At 42.8% G+C, this 21,600-nt stretch overlaps 2 protein-coding genes across 2 annotated transcripts in view; one reads left to right on the plus strand and one right to left on the minus strand.

The window, feature by feature from the left end:
- Window positions 1-19,396, plus strand: part of MED12L (mediator complex subunit 12L) — a 423,259-nt gene extending 403,863 nt beyond the window's left edge. Inside the window, exons 46-48 of the mRNA XM_036350497.1 lie at window positions 13,047-13,128; window positions 15,737-16,770; window positions 19,046-19,396. Of these exons, the coding sequence (XP_036206390.1) occupies window positions 13,047-13,128; window positions 15,737-15,789 (135 nt within the window). The 3' untranslated portion in view covers window positions 15,790-16,770; window positions 19,046-19,396. The remainder of the gene's footprint in view (window positions 1-13,046; window positions 13,129-15,736; window positions 16,771-19,045) is intronic.
- Window positions 19,397-19,610: 214 nt separating this feature from the next.
- IGSF10 (immunoglobulin superfamily member 10) overlaps window positions 19,611-21,600 on the minus strand; it is a 29,165-nt gene continuing 27,175 nt past the window's right edge. The window contains exon 6 of the mRNA XM_036350496.1: window positions 19,611-21,596. Coding sequence (XP_036206389.1) covers window positions 19,688-21,596 — 1,909 coding nt within the window. The 3' untranslated portion in view covers window positions 19,611-19,687. The remainder of the gene's footprint in view (window positions 21,597-21,600) is intronic.

Raw genomic sequence — 21,600 nt, forward strand, 5'->3', positions numbered from 1 at the left:
CTGATCCAGGACACCCTTCAGGGCAAACCAGCCGGCACCCACCCATGCACCAGGCCTCTACCCTATATAGTAAAAGGGTAATATGCCTCCCAGCACCGGGATCAGCGGAGCTGCGAGGCCTCCTGGCACCGGGATCAGCGTGACAGGGGGCAGCACCCAAACCCCCTGATCGCCCTGCGGCTCTGTGTGTGACAGGGTGTGGCGCCCCAACCCCCACCCCCATGGGCCCTGCTCTGTGTGTGAAGGGGTAGAGCCATAACCTCCCCATCGGCCCTGCCCTGAGTGTGAGAGTGGCGGCACCCCAACCCCCTGATCGGCCCTACTCTGTGGGTGATAGAGGACGGCACCCCAACCCCCTGATCGGCCCTGCTCTGTGCATGACAGGGGACTGCGCCCCAACCCATTGATTGGCCCTGCTCTGTGCGTGACAGGGTACAGAGCCCCAACCTCCCCGATGGGCCCTGCTCTGTGAGTACAGGGGGAAATGCCCCAACCCCCTGATTGGCCCTGCTCTGTGCATGACGGGGTGGAGCCACAACCCCCCAATCGGCCCTACCCTGAGCATGACTGAGGGTGGAATCATAACCTCCCGATCGCCTTGCTCTGTGCATGACAGGGGGCGGTGCCCCAACTCCCCAATCGGCCCTGCTCTGAGCCCGACCAGGGGCTGCACCTAGGGAATGGGCCTGCCCTCTGCCACCCAGGAGCAGGCCTAAGCCAGCAGATCGTTATCTCCGGAGGGGTCCCAGACTGCGAGAGGGCACAGGCCTGGCTGAGGAGCCCCCCTCCCCCCGAGTGCACAAATTTTTGTGCACCGGGCCTCTAGTATATATATAAAAGGCTAATATGCTAAGTGTCCAACCGTCTGACCAGTCACTATGATGTGCACCGACCACCAGGGGGCAGACGCTCAACGCAGGAGCTGCCATGACGTGGACAGAGAAATGGCACCGCAGACCTGGTGCCAACAACGCAATACTCAGCTCCCCCCAAGTGGGAGACAGGCCCCACCACCCCCCTGGAGCGAAAGCCCACCAAATTGTAGCCAATGCTGCTGAGACCCCATGGCGCAAAATGCAGCCCAAGGCCCAGCCCAGCCTGGAAATGGTGGCTGTGGGCGCCACGTAATGACGTCATGTAGCAGCGTCCGCCCTCTTCTCCCTAGCAACGACTAGCCTCCTTGCGGTTTCTTCAGCCCAGGAATATGACTTGCTTTATAGCCAGGTGCAAACATTTCACATTTTAACCAAATGTCTGTGAAGAGTTTTCCCGTGCCTCATCTCATTTGATCCTCACAGAAGTCCTGGAATATATAGATAGGAGACTTTGTGGAATCCTATTTTCTTTTCATTAGCTGGCAAATGGAGATTTAGAAAGTTTAGAAACTTGACCCAACTGAAAAGAAGTAAGAAATGGTGGACCTTGAAAATGACTTTAGGTTTTCTTACTGCACAGAAAATAGTCAAACACTGCTGCAGTTAAATATTTTACCTTTGATCTCCCTGCATGATCTACAATAATAATCTGCTTCATGTTGATATTTACTGCTGTGTTGCTAACAATTACCTGAAAGAGAAGTTGGGGTGCTTCACTGGGCTGGAAAAATGTTAGCTACCTCAGAAAGCAGGTTTAATTAAGCAAGTTTATTCTATATATATAAAAGGCTAAGTTGACTAGCACATGCGTGATACATATAAAGCTCTCGCTGGCACCAATTGCACGTGTATGTTTCGATCTGTCATTGTTGATCATGAATTCGGTTGACACTTCTATTATAGAGAAAGGACAAATAGCAATATTAAAATATTTCTTCTAATTAATTTCCTTTCAGTGTGCATGAATTCATGCACCAGGCCACTAGTATTACTATATGAGGCAGTAAAAAAGCTTAAAGTAACCCTTATCTTTTCTTTTTGAATGCAACAAAAAAATTTGGTGGTATTTTTTTAAAAAATTTATTTATTGCCTTGGCTGGTTTGGCTCAGTGGATAGAGCTTCAGCCCATGGACTGAAAGGTCCTGGTTCGATTCCAGGCAAGGGCACATGCCCAGGTTGCAGGCCGGTCCCCAGTAGGGGGTGTGCAGGAAGCAGCCAATGGATAATTCTCTGTCATCATTGATGTTTCTCTGTGCCCTGACTGGGGATGAAACTGGCAACCTTGGCATATCAGGATGACACACCAACCAACTGAGCTATCCTGCCAGGGTTCTGGTGGTATTTTGACAGAAAGCCAAGAAATACAAATTTTGTCAGGTTGACAAATTTGGAATATTTAATGTTAACCTGGCAAATCCTTAGCCTTTTTTTTTCTTTCTAATTTAAAACATGTAATGTTCATGTTAGCAGCACAGATTATGAAAAGAACAGGGGGAAATGAATATAACAGAATTATACCTTTTCAGAGATTAATGCAAATTCATATATGAGCACGTGACTAACAATTATAAGGAACCCATTAATCTGAGAATTACAACTATTTTTGGCTAGCCATTGCTAATAGGCTATGGTTAAATAATACCTACTTTAACAAGAGACAAACATTAAATATAGGACTGATTTTAAGTATATAACAGTATGATATTGTACATTTTTAACTTTTTTTAACCTTGATTTATCTTACATATTAAATAAGCACATATATATGTCTCACAAGTAAAATTTACACATACAAGTACATTTAATCTATGTACTTTTATGTATTTAAAATTTGTCTATTTAGTCACACATATGTTTAACTGCCATCCTCAGAGTTCTCCTTTTCAAAAATGTTTGCTTTAATGTATAGGTACATGTCCTTATAAAATAGTCATTTTATAAAAAAATTTTAATTGGGTTGACATCTACAGTTAAGCAAATATTAAGAGTATATTCATTAGTTTTTCTCTGGCCTTTTATCCACTGATTATTAGTTTACTTGGCTTATAATGTAATACAGTATGTGGGAAATATATAAGATATTAAGGGTATAAATCCTTAGAGACTCATGCTACATATGAATATTAATAAACATGTATGAATATTAATATCAAGTACCTGAAATATGATAGTTATTTTGGATAGAGTAAAAAAATAAACATCTGATTCTATCACAAAATTAAATCTATAGGGATGTGGGAGATTTGTCTTTACACTTCTTAATTATAATTTGAAGCAGAGGATGAGCTTATGGAGAATGAGAGGAGATGATCTCCCTTTTACACTAGGATTAAAGCATCCTATCTAATAATAGACAAACATGGTAATTAACCGTTCCTCCGACATGCTTCCCATTGGCTAATCAGGGTGATGTGCAAATTAACTGCCAACCAAGATGGCGGTTAACCGCCAACAAAGCCGGTGGCTAATTTGCATACTACAGGCAGGGTGGGACAGCGCCATCCCACCTGCCCCCCTGCCATCTGGGCCTGCTATCTGCGATCGGGGCAGCAGGCAGCCCATATGGGACCCGACCCAGGGCTGGCCGCGGGACCACAGCGATCCGCCACCGGACACGCCCACAAACAGCCCTCTCGCAGGGATGCGTGGCTGGAAGGTCCTAATGCACCAATCAGCCACCGGCTTAGCCCACAAATGGCCCTCCCGCGGGGATCCCGGGTTGGCAGGTGCTAATGAACCGATCAGGCTGCGTCCACAAACAGCCTTCCTGTGGGGATCCCTGGCTGGCAAGTGCTAATGCACCTATCAGCCACTGGCCACGCCCACAAACGGCCTTCCCCTGGGATCCCGGCTTGGCAGGTGCTAATGCACCAATCAGACACCGGCTGCACCCACAAACGGCCTTCCAATGGGGATCCCTGGCTGGCAAGTGCTAATGCACCTATCAGCCACTGGCCACGCCCACAAACGGCCTTCCCACGGGGATCCCGGGTTGGCAGGTGCTAATGCACTGATCCACCAGTGGGCCATAAACGGCCTTCCTGTGGGGATCCTGAGTTGGCAGGTGCTAATGCACCAATCATACACCAGCTACACCCACAAACGGCCTTCCCGTGCAGATCCCGGGTTGGCAGGTGCTAATGCACCGATCTGCCAACACGCACACCTGGGCCGCCTTTGCCCTGCGCATACTATGCAGCTGGGAGAGGGGAGTGGGGCTGCTGGGAGCAGGGCGGGAACTGCCCAGGGTTTGCATCAGGCAGCCCAGAGTGGAGTGGAACTATCCCGACAGGTAGCTGCTTGCTCATTCACTTACTTGCTCATTCATTCACTCATTCACTCGCTCATTCATTGACTCATTCACTAGCTCAACAAACCCTCTCAGGTCCCTGGCACCAGGCCAGGCACTGAAGGTGAAGCAGGATAAGACAGAGCTATGTCCTCAAGATGTTAGTAATTCAGTAGTGCGAAGCAGGCACATGAACGAGGCAGTTGTATGCACAGATGCAGTGTACTGAATTCGTTGAGGGCTGTAACTAATGCCGACTTTGTTCTCTTGATAAAATGGGGCCTTGGGAGCCAGGCCACCTCAAGCCTGTAGGCCTGTGCCTAGGCCAGGAGTGGCTGGGGTCCAGGAACATGACAGAGGGTACAGGTCGGGCTGAGGGGTCTGGCCCCACCCCTCACCCTCACCCCTGAGTGCACAAATTTTTGTGCACTGGGCTACTAGTATTGAATATAAGGGAATTTAATATTCTTACTCATCTAATAGTTTCATAAATACTTAATGAATATATTTTGTGTGAAGAATATATGTTAAACTTATGCAATTTTGACTTCTAAGACAGTATTGAAGTTTTTTAGTGTATTAGGTAGTATTTCACTCACTGGCTTAAAATGTTTCTATCCCAGGGATTGAGCCGGGTTATTAGAACACAGCACAAGATTTCCCCTCATTGTGTTCATAGGAAAGTAATTCCAGAGAAACACAGAATCCCATTACAGCAATCTTAATGGATAGTGAACTCCACAGTAGGTTCTTTTTTTTTTTTTTTTTTTTTTTTTTTTTTTTTGTATTGCTCTGCTAGTATTTGCGTAATCACCCCACCTACAGTCAAATATTTAGATTGCTTCCAATTTCAAAAATAGTACTTCTAGCCGAAACCGGTTTGGCTCAGTGGATAGAGCGTCAGCTTGCGGACTAAGAGGTCCCAGGTTCGATTCCGGTCAAGGGCATGTACCTGGGTTGCGGGCACATCTCCAGTAGGAGATGTGCAGGAGGCAGCTGATCGATGTTTCTCTCTCATCGATGTTTCTAACTCTCTATCTCTCTCCCTTCTTCTCTGTAAAAAATCAATAAAATATATTTTAAAAAAAAGAAATAGTACTTCTAGCCTGGCTGGTGTAGCTCAATGGTTGAGCATCAGCCTATGAACCAGGAAGTCACGATTCAATTCCTGTTCAGTGCACATGCCTGAGTTGTAGACTCGATCCTTATTAGTTCCACTAAGATTTATTATATACCTTCTAAATATGTTTATTATTATTATGAACATCCTCAGCATATCTGATTCTCACTCCTGGCCAGTCAGTGCTCTTTATTCTCTGTTTCTTTCCTTGATGGAAACGGAGCAGTGAGCAGGCCTTTAAAGAGAAGCCAGCTCTGGTGCATTTGGGGTTCTGAGTCATGCTGTCTCAGGCGAGAAGTGGTGGGGGACACACAGCCACCTCCATTCCCACGACTTGCCTCACCACTACCTGGTGACATTCACAATCTAATTCAACACGCGCTTATTCAGTACATACAGTGGAGCCAGCACTGTGCCACAGGTTCTGGAGCGCACTAGCGAAGAGCCCGGTACATCCTCTGCCACCAGATGCTTAGAACAGCATATCAGTGGAGAGCAGTAGAAGAGCTGAAAGAGTGGATGAGTTTGCTAAGGGTGCTGTAACCAAGTACCACACACGGGGTGGCTTAAGCCCAGAAATGCATTTTCTCCAGGTTCTGGAGGCTAGAAGTCCAAGATTAAGGTGTTGGCAGGGTTGGCTCCTTTGAGGGCTGTGAGAGAGAATCGGTCCTGAGCCTCTCCCCTCGCTCCTGGTGATCTGCTGACAATGCTGGACATTCCTTGTTTTATAGAAACAGTACTCCAATCCCTGCCTTTATCTTCTCATGGGGTGTTCACTATAAATGTGTTTGTTTTGAAATTTCTCTTTTTCATAAGGACCCCAGTCATATTGGATCCGATCTCACCCTCAAGACCTCATTTTAACTTGATTACCTCTGTAAAGATCCTTTCTCCAAATAAGGTTGCATTGTGAGGTTCTGAGCATTAGGACACTACCCTGTCTTTGGGGGAGGTGGCAATTCAATCCATAACAGGTGAAGAGGCATATAAGTTTGGGACGCCTGATGGGGAGAGTGGGCGCAGTGAGTGTGGAAAGGCACCATTGTTCACTGCTGTTGACTGTCCCCTTGTTGGTCTGCTCTCCTAGTGACCAAGAGCAGCTGGAATGGGTAGGATAATGAATGGTAGCAGCAGCACCCATCTAGGCAGGTCCACCTCTGCTGTAAAAAAGTGCACCTAGGAGTCAAAACCAACAGAACAGAATGGGCACTTTTTCAAGAAGTGTCATCAGCAAATCAAGCTTTTCTGTGAAAAGCTTTTCTGGAAGAAAAGCTGGTGCTCACAGATTAAGTCTAGGGAATCCAAAGTTGTCTGTCATTTCTTCTGTAATCACTTTTCTGTGGAAGAAGAGCATCAGGAAAGAGACAGGGTGCCTTTGCTGGAATATTAAACGTGGCCTCTAGTTTGGGCCTAATTACAGTTCTTAACTTGAAAGATACTTTTAAAGCTTATGAGTTGTTGTGATTAAATTAACTTTAGTCAGATGTTAACAGGCCATGATTTAAAGTTACTTCCAGCTTTAAAGAAAATAATGTTTAGCCCATCCTGCTGTGTCATTTCTTTTCATCTTAAACGCAGGTGTCCTAGGTGTGTGACCTGGAAAATATGCTAACAGAAAACTTTAATAATGTGGCTTTTTAAATTGACTCATCCTTGTGTTGTTATCTTATTATACTGAATTTATGCCTTTTAAAGATATGCATAATAGTTACTTAAACAATTGCATTAACTTTTAGTCAAAGATCATGTGTGAAATTGTCATATAGCCTTCCTCAAAAAAAATATGTTCCATTTAGAGAAATTGAGAAATTTTTCAGAATTTAGATAATATTATTCTCCTTTTCAAATGAAAAATATCAGGTCCAGAGAAAGTTAGTGAACCATGTTGCCTTTCTTTGCTTGATTTGGATTTTTCTTTTCATTATGAAGGAAAAGGAGGTATAATATTTATAGAAAGAAGTTGGGGACGATATCCTAGAGATTTTTATTAAAAGGACAGATAAATTTGATATATTTCCTTTTTACTAAAGAACTGATGGTGTGCAGATTTAAAAAATGACTGCATGCAGGTTGCTAGTTATTTTGCAGATAAATGCGTACTAAACACTGTAAACTCCAGGCCGCTGGCTTCTGCCCAGGGTGCCCGCAGAGGCGCCTGGCTGGGCGGAGGAGCCTGTGCAGGGCTGGGGTCTCTGTGGGGTCTGGTGCCCGTGAAGGGCTGCGCTCCATTCATCCGAGGACCTGCAGACTGTCTATGGACTGTCAAGTGGCAGAACAGGTTGGAAATAAAGGTTGCCTTGGTGCTTTGTGCTTCTGCTTACCAATAATGTGCTCACAGGTTGTTGCTAGAGCAAGAACCTTAGTGGCCAGGAGTCAGGGACAGTGCTTTACCCACGTTTGTGTCCCTGGACCCAGAGAAGTGCTTGGATCTGGATGAGCATTGTCAAATGATTTGTTGAGTGTCTTAGCCATGAATGAAGAAACTCCATGGAGTATCCATAAGTAAAGAAGAACACAGTTCGGAGGGCAAGGTGACAAACCCGCTGTGAGGCAGGTGCATCGCTAACCGCAGCAGTCCTGCCACTAGGTGACCAGTCGGGGTCTGCTTCTGCTGCCTGGACAGCCCCAAGAAAGTTGGTTTGCCACAAAGATCCAATTAAATAGAAATTATTAGTTAATGACGCACTTCCTTTAGTAATGGTTGAGCAAAAATTTAATAATCTTGAATAAATGTGTGTTGTCAAAATAGACATTTAGGGATCAGGCAGAATATACATCAAAAAAAACTTTTTTTCAGTCCTCACCCAAGGATATGTTTTTGGTGATTTTTTTTTTGCTTTATTTTAATTTAATTAATTAATTAATTAATTTATTTATTTATTTATTTATTTATTTATTGCAGAAAACTACTTTCTTAATTTTATTTAAAAAGTACACAAGGTCACAAAACTAGAGCAAGTTCTTACTTTTTTAACCAAATTTGTTCTTATAAAGTTCAAAATCTGCACCATTAGATATTTAAGCCAGAAACTTTAAATACAAAAATCATCTTTGAAACTGACACTATCGATTCTCTACTTGCATATGTGAGGTGTCAAAATCTTTTTTTCTCAATAGTACAAGTTTATTTATTACAAATGTTAACAGTTAGGGATGAGAATAAGTGAGTCAGTGAATTGTGGTTCTTTTGACACTTACATCATTAAATAAGTTAGTAGAAAATGTGTAGTTCTTGATTGGAGCCAATCCCAACAGATACTTTCCACAGTCAAATTACAAAACAGGGCACTTTTTTTTTTACTTGATTTTTAGAGAGAGGGAGAGAATGAGAGAGAGAGAAAAAAAAAACAACATCATCAATGTGAGGAACTGATGGGTTGCCTCCCACATGTGACTTGACTGGGATCAAACCCACAACCTTTTGGTGTATGGGAGTACACTCCAACCAACTGAGCCACTCAGTCAGGCCAAAATACTTCTTAATATATTCTTTTTAGTTCAGCAGAGAATGTGTTTACTGGAGAGTGACTATGCTTTGCTGACCTGTTCCACTTGACGGAGATCATCAAGCCTGGGCTCTGTCTGTGGTTGCAGTGGGAACATAGCACAGCTCCCACCCCTCCTCAAAGTGTGAGGGCGGAGAGGAGGTAGCTGCCTTGTTGCTAATAAGGGCATCACAGTGCCCAGGCACAAGAGCACTGATTCACTCTGCAGATGCCTGGAGGCGTGGCTGGCAACTGGAGCCTGTTGTTCAAGGCTGGGGCCTTTTTGAGGGTGCAGGACAGGATGAAAGGGAAGATGTTCTGGGAGGATTAACATCTGCAAAGGGACAGGTGGGAGAAACCATCATCAGCTCCTGCATGGATGGAGTTCAGAGAGACCTTTCCCTGTTTGTTCATTACATTGCAGCAGGAAGATTAAACATACACAGATGGCAGTTGTTGGACCTCAGTTGACCTGTTTTCTGACCTATTTTGGTCAATTTAAAGTTCCAACTCTCACCACAAGGATGACTCCAAAATCTAGCCAAGCATCAGATCACCAGAGGGACCATTTACAAAATACAGATTTTCAGCCCCCGAAATTCTAATTCAGGAAGTCTGGGGAGGAGTCCAAGAGGGTGACTCCTTAAACTTCCCCTGTTGGTTTTATGCTCCTCTGCCATGTGCAGGGCTCAGCCTTTGCAGGAGACATTCAGTGACTTGATTTGAAATGCTCAGTAATGGGATTTCTGTGGGGAGTTGGTGGCACTCTTTCTTTTCCCAAGAAAATTGCACATGCAATCTCTTGCATGCTCATGTACAGATACAAGTTAAAGCCAGTTGCATTTAGTGCCAGGTGGCCTTGAGAGGAATGTAGTGAAGCACTATAGCTGAGAGTACTGGAGATGCTAGATCATCCCGTGGATTTCCCCTGCTGCTCTCAGTGCTCTTGGCCTCTGAACCCGTCACAAGCAAAAGCTGTGGCCCTTCACATGCAAAAGCTTTTGTGTCTATCAGTATTTACTTTACTAGAAATTAAAACAAATATTAAAAATATTTCATAATTCTAAAATAAAATTACATATGAAAAGAAATAACATTTTTAATGAAAAATGGGTGTATATTTCAAACTAAAAATTAATGAGAATGACACTGTTTTACAGTTTTGAAAACTTCAATGTCTGGGTTAAAAAGGCATTCATTTTGTTGCAGTATCACACATTATTCTCTGGAAAACTGCATAGTACACTCATGAAAAAATGAGTGAAAAAACAAATAATTTCTTAGTATTATGAAAATGGTTTTGACCTTGTAGACATCCGAACAGAGTCTTGGGGTCCCCCCAGGGATATTATCTCTTAAGGTCACCCAGTGGGCCACCCACCATTCTCCAGCATACATATGCACTTGCATGTGTTCCTGGGTACTTGTGCACAAACACTAGCTTCTCAGGGACCTAGTTACTGCCTTGGCTCAAAATAAAAAATCTGAGGAGATCATTACAGTGTTTCATTCTAAGAAATACTCTACTTGAAGCAGACTTTAAATGAACGTAGAGAAGGCAGCTAAGTGTTTGTTGAATGAACAGATGTTAGATATTTATGTGTTGTGTACCTTAATCAGCTAATAAGATTAGACATCTTTGCAGCCGACCATTTAGAATCTGTGATTATATTCAAATAAATTAATATTTGGAAGCTAATATTCCAATTAAGGACAGCACTAGATTGTGGTTAGGATCATGAGCTCTGGACTCAGAAAGACGAGTCTGAATTCCAGCCCCAAAATTTACAGGATCATGGACTGACTTCACCCCTCAAAGCCTCCACTTCTTCCATCTTTAAAAAAAAAAAGCTTCACAATTTCTTATATTCATTCCCAAAATTCAGACACCTGTGAGAATGGAAATTTTATTTATAACTCATTGAACAGCTAAGCCTGACCTGATTAATTTGGTAATAAAAGCTGACCTCGGATGTGAAGCTCTTTTTATTTGTTTTATCTGATATGACTGTTTGTGTGTGTTGCTGCAGAGATTTAAAATGTTTGATTATGGAGTACTGTCCTAGATCTTGCTTGGTCTATGTATTATGAATGTTTCATAGTAAATCATATGTGCACTGAATTTCATAACACACATGCCCAGGGTTTGTGTGAGAGACTGAGGGTGGTATTATCCTTTCAGGGTTAGCTGGGCTCGCTGGGCTCATGTGTACAGGTGCTATCTAGAACACTGCCTCACACATAGAACCATATTAGCTTTGGTTAAAGAAATAGGGTCTATTTCCAAATAATCATAGAAACCACTGAATAGAAAAGAACTTACTTCATATTTTATGAACGTTTTTTGCATCACTGAAAGATGGATTTTTGTTTTCTTTTCCCCCTCTTGATTTGGGCAGTGGGAGAAAGTGGCAAGCTGCTCTTTTCCTTCCATGTATTGGGGGAAATAGTAACATGGGTGGAGGTGCACCTTTCTTGTTATGAGGCAGGTTTGGAAATTGAAGGGACTTCACAGTTAGTCATTCTGTCCATTTTTTCTGAGCACCTACGGTGTGCCTGGCACTGCTGGATACTAGGGATACATTAACAGACAAGCCCAAGTCTTTAAGTCACTCACAGTCCAGTGTGAGAGAAACAGGTGGATCCGCTGTTGTGTGAAATATTCAGCTTTAACAGAATCAACCCAGTGATGCTCTGTAATTAGGGTTGCCAGATAAATTAATTTCAGCTTTAGGTAAACAATGAATAACTCTAGAATTATGTTCCAAATATTGTATGGGGCATACACTAAATGCGATATGTGCCCCATGCAGTACTTGGGACATACTTAGAACTAAAAAAAATAAAAAATAAAAGTGTTGTTTATCTGAAATTGACATTTAGCTGGGTGTTCCATATTTTCATTTGCTAAATCGGGCAACCTTAAATATAATCCTGGGCTATTTTTAGCCACAGCAGCAAGCTCTGAGGAGGAAATATATGTTTCACTCATATTGGGTAATTGAGTTTTTTAAAAAAGACTGTTTACAGAGGTATGGGTAGGTTAAGGGAAACCAGGCATGACAAAGGGCCCCAGGCCAGAAGCAGGTACACCCCCGGGCTCTGTGGCCATGGCACAAGAAGGAGAGAAAAGGAGAGGGCTGCTGGCAGGAGCTGTGGCTTCCCAGAGAGAGATGTGTTCCACCAGCAGAGACTTGTCCTGAAGGAAATTGGCAAAAACAAAATTGGACTCTGCTCCCTTCCAACTATACCTGCTCCTGCCCTGCAGTCTCCAGGGACTGCGCCTCCCTATCTAGACGTAAGAGGCAAGGGGCCAGCCTGGCCACACTCCATCCAGGAGGCTGGTGACAGGCCCCATGGGGTGGGGCGTGGCCTGTGGGGGTGAGTGAGAAATCGCCTGCACAATTCTGATGTGTACATGTCAAGATGGCCTTGCAGTAGAACATGTCCTCTGTCACAGTAGTAAAAGGCCAAGTGAAGGGAAGGGGGAGAGGGAGAGAAGGCAGGCATGAAAAGGAAGAAAATCTCAACAGTCTGAAATTTAAAGGTTAAGGGAAAAGTAAATCAGCACTACCAGTGATTTTAGTCTAAAGTGATTTCACTTCTACCGGACAGTGTTTTTTCCCTAGAAGAACCACCACAATTTTTTGTATCAACTTAATGGACAGAACCAGGGCACATGGGCCCTCATCTGTGCCTGCACTTGCACAACTCTGGCAGTGAGCATCTCCTCAGAGTTTGCGTCCTTGGTGCCCCAGCCCAGCCCAGCCACCGGTGAGAGTAGTGGACCTTTCTCCTCCGTCCAGTAGGAGGCTCAGTCGTGAGAGTCCGGACCTAGGGCCTGCTCTGCCTCAGCACATCCCTGCCGTTCATGCAGGGCAGGCAGGGCCTATGGTGCTTGAACAGATCCCCCGACCGAAAGCTTGCATTTTGCCAATGAAAATGTTTTCTAATATGGTGACACTAAAATAAGCCAGCTGATGAAGGGAGAGATAAGAAGGACATTTGAGCCACTGGGTCACTGCTGGAGTATGGGCTCCTTCATCAGGACTCTTCAAATAAATGCCACATAACCACATGGAGAGGACTTTTAAGTGGATTGGGCACTTCATATGGCCACCAGATGGAGGCCAAGATGTAGGTGAAAATAAAGGAACACACTCTGGCCTGGCACCTTTGTCCTGGAGTAGTTGAAGACTATCTGACCCTGGGAGTCAGTCTCTGTGTCTGTGATGGGCACCCGGGCTGACGCCCTCTTTCTCCTGTCACATTGCAGTTTCCCAGGCAAGGCTTGCAGCAGACACAGCAGCAGCAGCAGACGGCTGCCCTGGTGCGGCAGCTCCAGAAGCAGCTCTCCAGTAAGTACCCCTCTTGCCAGGACAGATGGTTCCTGGGAAACTGAAAACAAGCAAAACACAAGGGCTGGCTCCTCAAAAACTGCACTGTCTTCCTTGATACCACTTCAAATTTGTTTAGTCTAGAGCAGTGGTCGGCAAACTCATTAGTCAACAGAGCCAAATAGCAGTACAATTGAAATTTGTTTTGAGAGCCAAATTTTTTAAACTTAAACTATATAGCTAGGTACATTGTTATTAACTTAATTAGGGTACTCCTAAGGCTTAGGAAGAGCCACACTCAAGGGGCCAAAGAGCCGCATATGGCTCACGAGCCTGTTTGCTGACCACGGGTCTACGGTGTTAAGGTGGTTTTTTTATTTGTTTTGGTTTGAATGCTACTTTTCCTAGAAAAACCCCAATCTTTTGTGTGTGTGTGTTGTTGTTTTTTTAGTTCAGTGAAGAGGTTTTCCTGCTGCTTTCAGCTGAACCTGGAAATATTTCTTTTCTTTTGGGGACCCCTGTGGAGCTGCAGGTGCCCTCTTATAAAGCTGCAAGGTTTAGAGAGCAACTCAGTGGATGTCCTCACATGTACTGATGAGGTTAGGTGACCTCCCCAAAGTCATAGACACAGGGGAGCCAGCATTAGACCTGTATCCTGATCACAGGGCAGTGGCTGTTTTCACCACTGCACCATCCTACCCTTCCTGACAACAACTCAGACACATCAGACCTGTACCACCACAGGCGGTGAGGCACTGCAGTTCTTCCTGGTGGTCCCGCCTGCTGTGTGGGCTGATGTTTTTAATGGTGCTGCCTCTAGAGTGCATACCACTCACCCATTCAGCTCCCTCGTGTGGACAGACGCCAGCGGGGAGCTCCGTGACTCTATCAACCTGTGTTGGCAGCAGGCACAGGAAATTTGTTAGCAACGGGAGCCAGCCCTCTGGGGCAGAGTATTGGCCTGGAAACCAGGGGACCTAAATCTGGTGCCAGCTCTGCCGCCGTTATCTGGATCATGTGGTTCTCATCCATGGAGTGAGGAGAGGAGCAGGTTCTCCTGGTCCCAGGGTACGTGCTTCTGGGGTGCAGAGTTGAGCAGCCTGTCCTGAGCAGCCCTGCCCCTGCGACGGGTAGGGTGCTGCGAGGAAGGGGCCGGTTCCCGACTGAGGGCGGGCAGCTTGGTTTCATCTGGCTTTTCGGCCTGGCTGCTGATTCCCTGCAGGGGAGATACCCCTCCTGTACCTGGTGTCCTTCCCAGGACATAACCAAGACCTTTTTTCCCCTTTAAAAATATTTTCCTCTTATAGCCTCATTTAATTTCAGTTAAATTTTGTAAATCAATCCTCTTTTCCAGTTGCCACTTAATAGGTGTGGTCTACTCAACAAACATGTGGTTAAAATGTCATTGCTCTGTTAATTCTGGTGGTGATATTTTTACATGGCTAAATAGACAACATAATTTTAAGGACAAGACCAATGTGTGTGTATTTTAGATTTTTTCCAATGTTTAGAAATATGTACCGGTGATTTTCATATAGTAGTACCTATTTAGGGAGCACATCTCCTCTTGTTTCCAATTTCCCAGAGCTCATGAAATGCAGCTTTAAAAAAAAAATTATTTTTTCCATCACCATTTATCCCATCTATGCCTTCGCCCCCCCCAACCAGCCATCCTTTATGGAGCACTTTCTTGGACCCAGGCACACTGTGACTTCACATGTATCAATTCACTTAATTCCTAAACCACCCCATGAGGTTAGATATTGTCACTGTTCCAGTTATAGACAAGAAAACAGATAAAGGATAAGGTCATGACTTGTCTGCCCAACATTCTTCAGCTGACAGCAAGGGACAAGCTGGGGCAGAGCTCCGACGGCTCTTCCCGGAGCCGCTGCATCACCACACAGGCCTACCCCGTTTCCTTGCGCTGAGCTTTACTGAGCTTCACAGGTTGACAAACTGAAGGCAAGAGCCTCCACCGAAAAAGGTTATGACTCGCTTTATTGCTTGGTCTGAAACCGAGCCCGCAGTGCTCCCAAGTCTCTCCTAAGGCGGGTGCACACTCTGCCGCCTCCTTGGTTGAACGACAACTAAGCTGAGCTGCCCACTGCACCCTCCAGAGGGTTCCTTTTCTATCACACCTTGAGAATGGGCCTCTGTATTGAACAGTCCCACAAGAGTTGTGCGAGCAGTGGCTATTCTCATCCTGTTTCTTTGTACCTACTATTTTTCAAGCTACTTTTCTCATCTCATAATATCCATGTTAAAGCAGAACAATTGGTGTGTTTTTATAAAAATTTTGAGCACTTTCAATGTTTAGTGATACTTAGAGTCCTTTTGTAAGTTAGTATTGAGTTGTTTCTCAGTTCAGAGATAGAGACCAATTACCCTCGTCTGAGCCTTGTGCTGACAGAACCTTGTGCTGGCAGGTGTGGGACTCAGGTGAGCTGGGCTCCCTGAGAAATGAATTCAGCTGCAGTGTTTATGCTCTGCCACTCGGGGGCCCCTGGCCAGCACTGTGCTCCTGGCCAGTCAGTCAGGCTGTTATTGAGAAGTGACAAAGGGGTGGCATCTATCTGTGGCATATTTTTGCATCTACAATTTTATTTGTATTTCTTTTTCTTCTTAGGTAACCAGCCACAGCAAGGAGTGACTCCCTATGGACACCCTTCACACTTCTGAATCTGGAAGAGGACAAGACATGAAGTTTTATGTTTGCACTGAAAAACAGAAATCAAATTTAATGCATTAGTCATCTTTAGAAATGTCCCTTTGTTATTTCAATTCTTTGAAGTTTCTTTATGTTTTATGCTACACTTGTACAAAGGTGTTTAAACAAAAAGCAAAGTAGGAGGCGTGGTTTTGTCTTGTTGCTTTCAGCTTTAAAATAGGTTTAAAAATGTGGATCATGCGGGCCTACTCCAGAGAGAGTTTGGTAGCAGACTTTTTTATATTGGTGCTTTTTTTGAATCTCATAGAAAGAATGAATTATGGTAAATATAATATATTTATATATTCATTAATGAAGTTTTTTTTTCTTTTCAAACTGTGCCGGACCAAACTACTGATTTGAAAGTCATGTCAGGTCTTGACAGAAAAGTGACCCATTAATTCTGCATTTACCTTTGATGGTGAAATGGACACTTATTCACATCACTCTAATTTGAAATATTTGTAACTTCATAAGCACTTTATAAACTTTGTTCTTATTTATATAGGGTTATTTTTTGCTTTTGTTGTGGTCAAAAGGTGCTGAAACAGATTGTTGCTTAGTACTTAAACTTCTTAGACCAAGAACTTAACCCAGGGCTTCTGTGAATGATGCCCTAAGAAGGTGGAAGCCTGCTGGAAGTAGCTGTACTCAAATTTGTTTTCAGTAGCAAGGTCGTTGACCAGAGTCTCTGTGAAGGTACGACATGGAAATTCTAAAGGCCCCAACAAACCATGGTGGAATTGTCCAATTATTTACTGCCAGATTTGGCAAAAATGACTGTGTCCAGTTTTGGTTCTCCTGAATCTTATGCCAACTTGAGAAAAAGAATCTCGCAGCTGACATGAGATTCCACAGTGCTCAAACTTGACATGGTTTCCAGAGAATTTGGCCTCCAGTCCAGAAAGCTCTGGTTTTCATAAAAAAAATGCATTTGCTGTTTATTTTATATGGTAAGTATTTGCTATTTTGAATTTAATTGTTAATGTTGGTGTTCAAATCGGTTGTGTGTTGCATATAATGTATTTATAAATTGGTGCAAAAAGCACAAGTAAAGTAAATTATACATCAAATTTATTATAAAGAAATAGTAACTATTTTAACTTTGTTCAAGTATGTGGTAATTTGCTCCTATTAGAGTAAAAAATCCAGTAAATTATCAGTTTGTGTAATTTAAGAGTATTCCATATAATATTTTTTTAGATTTAGATGCATAAAATTTTGAATGTGAAAATTGCAGGGCATTTAAAAACATGTGAGGGATATTTTCCCATGTTCTGCGTTAATTCATTTCCTTTTGCCATATGATTTCACATGTCATGTAGTTGCACATACTGTGAATAGATTTGTCTATAATGAACAAACCATGTAGAACTACTTTCTTTTGAATGTAACTAGTACAACTTTAGTAGATCACTTCCTTTGCAAAGCATTATATAAATAATTTATATCTTCCTAGATGAGTTACTCATTGCAAAGTTTGACTCATGCAAATGACCTCAAATGTATGTCTGCTTACTTTGCTGTGGCAACATCCCTGTGAACTGCTTTGTACACTGTGAAACCAGTTTACTCCGGCCTGCTCATTTCTTGTTTACTCTGGGCTGGAAAAGACTTTGCCAAAACATGAAGGACCATTCTTTTCACTAGATTAACATATTCAACCTGCTTTCAGAGGATGCATCTTTACTTTTCAGCTGGTTTTGTATATCGAGCTGTTTTTTCCCCCCACAAGAATCATCTTTAGAGTCCATGATATTATTTTTCTTCAAGTAGTATATCTGTATAATGACTGCCTTGGCTAGACAGCCGAACAATGAATGCTGTGCCCGGAGAGAGTCATTTTCCACCCCGATTGTCATTTTCTTTCCTTTTGAGAATTATTGGCATTTAAAAAAATCTCAGTTTTCTGTTGGAACCATATATTTTTATAGCTCAGTATTGCAAACAGCAGTAATACTGTTTCAAGAATGAGTGTTATAATTGCATAGCATTTGTATGCACTTTATATTTTGCAGAACTTAGTGAAATTAATTTATTAATCATTTGCACTTGAAGACTGTGGGTGTACATTTTTGTTGTGTGTCCTTTTTTAGGTGAGGAAGCTAAGTCATGGTAAGGCTTCCAAGATTCTATGGAAAGTTGAGGAAAAAACTAAAACTGGTTTCTCCCTATGCGTAATAAAAATGGCAACTGGAAATTTTAATCTAGTCTCATCATAGTAACTCCCACTTAACCCTCTATCCTGAGAGGTTTCTTTTTTTTTTTTTTTAGCAAATGCGTTAATTTGCATTAAATGATCACAAGGGAAAGTCCTGTCCTTTGACAGAAGCTAGTAATTTGTTTCATGAAATAGAAGAAATTATCTTAGGATAAATGGGAACCCCCACCCTGTTAAATATAAGACCTTGAAATAGAATGGAGTTGGACATAAGAAGCCCTTAGACATAACGTTTTCACTGTAGACTTGTTCCTAGTAGGGTTGCATTTGTTATGTGACTTACTCCTCTTGGCCCAGAAGTAGAAGATCACTGTTAGAATGAATATCCTTTGACTTATTTCAGCCATGGGAACCCAACCTCAGAGGCAGCAGCAATCAGTCACCTCTCAGTGGGGCCAGCTGAAAGTGGGTGTGGTGAAAACACAATGAAGTGAGCTCCCCCATATATCTCAGATGATTGGTGGGGGCTGACATAGCTCTCGGTTTGGGTACTGAAATATCTGAGCAAAACCTATGGCATTTTCTTTTTATCTTATTAAGGCTCCTATAATTCTTCTTAAATAATAGGCGAATATTTAAATAGATGCTGGAGAAATTACATTGGAAAATCCCAGCCTCTACAATTAGAAAAGATGAATCATAATGTTCCCCAAATTAATTCCGGTTGAATTAAGCATGTAATATAAATAAATTCATTAAATTACGAAAGGCAACATTTTGGGTACAGTTGAAGAAATTTTAAGTGCAGTGAAACTTCATTATATGATTAGATCTAGAGCTTTCCTAAACACTTACCTGTCGCATAAAGGATTCCCATTTAACGAAATTAAATGCTCATAAAGCAATGGTTCCTTCTCAGGAACTTTTTCTTGTGACAGCTCCAAACCAGGGTACCTGAGCTGGATTTTGAAGCTATAAAGAGGTTTCATTGTATTTTTAAAACATTTTTAGTGGGTTTATTTAGACAAGGATGTAATCAGCCCCCTTTTCATGTTTTTTATTTGCAGGTGTTGAGTTGCTTTTTACATGTCGGAAAAGTTAGCCTGCATTTCTTTTTAAATTCAGTCATTAAAACATCCTTGTATTCCCCGTCTATGAAAAACTTCAGTGTGCACAAGACAGTAAATCATCATCAAAACAGTTAAGTGCTTATTTTCTGTAGGCTTTAGTAAAATATTTATAAACCAACCACAAAATATTTATACATTATACATCAAAATGGAAAATTTACATCAAGACTGAAAATTTAATCTGTTCCATTGTCTATTGTCGTGCCATGCCCATAACATTAACAGAAGGTGGACACTAGGGAACTGGTAATTTAAAAAAAAAAAAAGTCAATTTAATGAAGAATTCAGGTACATTAGCCATGTGTTGTTTTATAGTGGATAGTTTTCTCTAAATGTTCATTGTTATTTGTTGGCAAAATAAAAGTGCCTTAAGTTAAAAATTTGTTTTGAGATCCATTAAAGAAATCAGTATCAATTCATAATGCATATATTTACAAGTCTTTTTTTGCATGTCCATGATAAATTTAATATTGTAAATGTATTTAAATTCATTTACATGCCTATCGCTGCCTTTGATTAAACTTCTTCCAAAAAAGTAAACTCTCCAGATGTTGACTATTCAAGAAATGTTATTTTATGTCAGATCACTTGCATATAAGTTGTTGCAGAATCACTACCAAGTGCGTTCTTTGCTGTGCACTTGTATATCCCGGAGTCTGAGCTCTGAGGGTTCTGAATGACTAGGGTGCCTTGTGGGTGGAAAAGCTCAGTCCCATGTGTCCTCCCTCTATTTGCCATTGACAGCAGGGAGTGGTCAGGCATCTCCCATGTGATTTCCGGCTTGGGGACGCCCAGAGCCACACAGTGAAGCTCAACAGCTGCCCCTGTCCTTGTGAAGATGCTCCGGGGTGGGCGATTTGTAATTCGGGGAGGGTAGGCGACAACCAGTACTGGAACAGTAACCAGTGCATGGCCTACACTGTTTTGAGCCTTACAGATATAGTTTCCTCTGTCATAAGCTGTTGCTTCTTTGATGACTAAAGTGCCATTTTCATGCAATATGTATTTTCCACTAATTTGAGGTCTGTCTATTATATGACCACTTGGTACAGTCCACTTGATATCTGGCTTAGGGCTTCCATCTGACACACAGTGCAATGAGAGAGAGTCCCCACTGATGCCATACACTGTTCCCAATGCATTGGTAAGAATAACTGGCTTCTGGCCAATTTCTAATACAATTAATTTCTCAATATAGCCCACTTTGTTTCTTGCCCCACACCGGTATTTTCCTGCATCATTCCGAGTTGTTTTATAAATCACTAAAGAACCGCTGCTTGCTGTCAGGTGCTGAGGGCTGTGTGGTCCCCTTGAAAACCGTGTGCCATTCGGTAAAATCCAGATTATTTCAGGTAGTGGGTTTCCATCAGCAGAGCAGTTCAATGCTGTGGGCTTCCCAACCTGGGCAAATATTTTTTCATTAGATGGATTTCTGAATGTTGGTCTTCTCAGCATTTCCAGTACTTCCAGCTGTACTACCAGCACACTCTCTCCTCCGTCATTCTGAGCCACGCAGGTAAACTCGGCTGAATCTGAACGCCTCACATTCCTAATCTCCAAGGTTCCGTTTTTATGGACCGTGATTCTGCTTCCATGGTATGGGGCGGTGAGGAAAATGTTGTCTGGCATGATCCACGTGACTTGGGGAGATGGTGTCCCTTCAGCTCTGCAATCCAAGTGCTTTTTGGAATGCCTCACGGCGGTGGCTTTGATGACAGTTTTGTTGGTATACAGACCATTGATTAACGGGAGCCTGGAGACAACTTCCAGCTTATACATTTTGGTGTCATCCCCACTGGGATTCTGGGCCACACATACATACTCTCCAGAATCAAGCAGTTTGACGTTGTTGATGGACAAAGACCCATTGGCATAAAATGTGTACCTATTTTTTGAGAATAAAATCCTATCCTTGGAAGGCAGCAGCCAGAATACTTTTGGTTTGGGTTCCCCAACAACCTCACAGTCAAAGGTGGCTGTGTCTCCAGCCCTGACTCTGGGTTTGGCCTTGAAACCCTGCTTGATCCGTGGGGCAGCAGTTATGACCGTTAGGTGGACCTTCATTTCATCCTTCCCTACAGGGTTCTGGGCATAGCAAGTGTAATCCCCTTCCTCTGCTACCCCAACGCTGTTGAAGTACAAGGTTCCATTGTCGAAAAGAGTATACCTCCTGGTACGCCACCTGCTGTCATCAGCTTGCATTGCATTATTTATCACTGTTCCATCGGGCAAACTCCAGGATATCTGGGGCACTGGTGAGCCAGAAGCCTTGCAATCAATTTGGAAGTCTTTCCCATGAAACACATGCATTTTAAAATGTTGCTTGTGATCAATTTTGGCAGGTCTCAGCTTTAAGCTAACATGCATCAGTATCAGATCATCCCCTATTTTGTTTCTTGCCACACACAAGTAGTCACCACCATCTTTTTCTGTTATTGATCCAATAAACAGGGACCCATTTGGGTAGACGTGGATTCGACTGCCCATTCTAA

The sequence above is a fragment of the Myotis myotis genome, unplaced genomic scaffold (assembly GCF_014108235.1).
Source record: "Myotis myotis isolate mMyoMyo1 unplaced genomic scaffold, mMyoMyo1.p scaffold_m19_p_2, whole genome shotgun sequence".
Taxonomy (NCBI): domain Eukaryota; kingdom Metazoa; phylum Chordata; class Mammalia; order Chiroptera; family Vespertilionidae; genus Myotis; species Myotis myotis.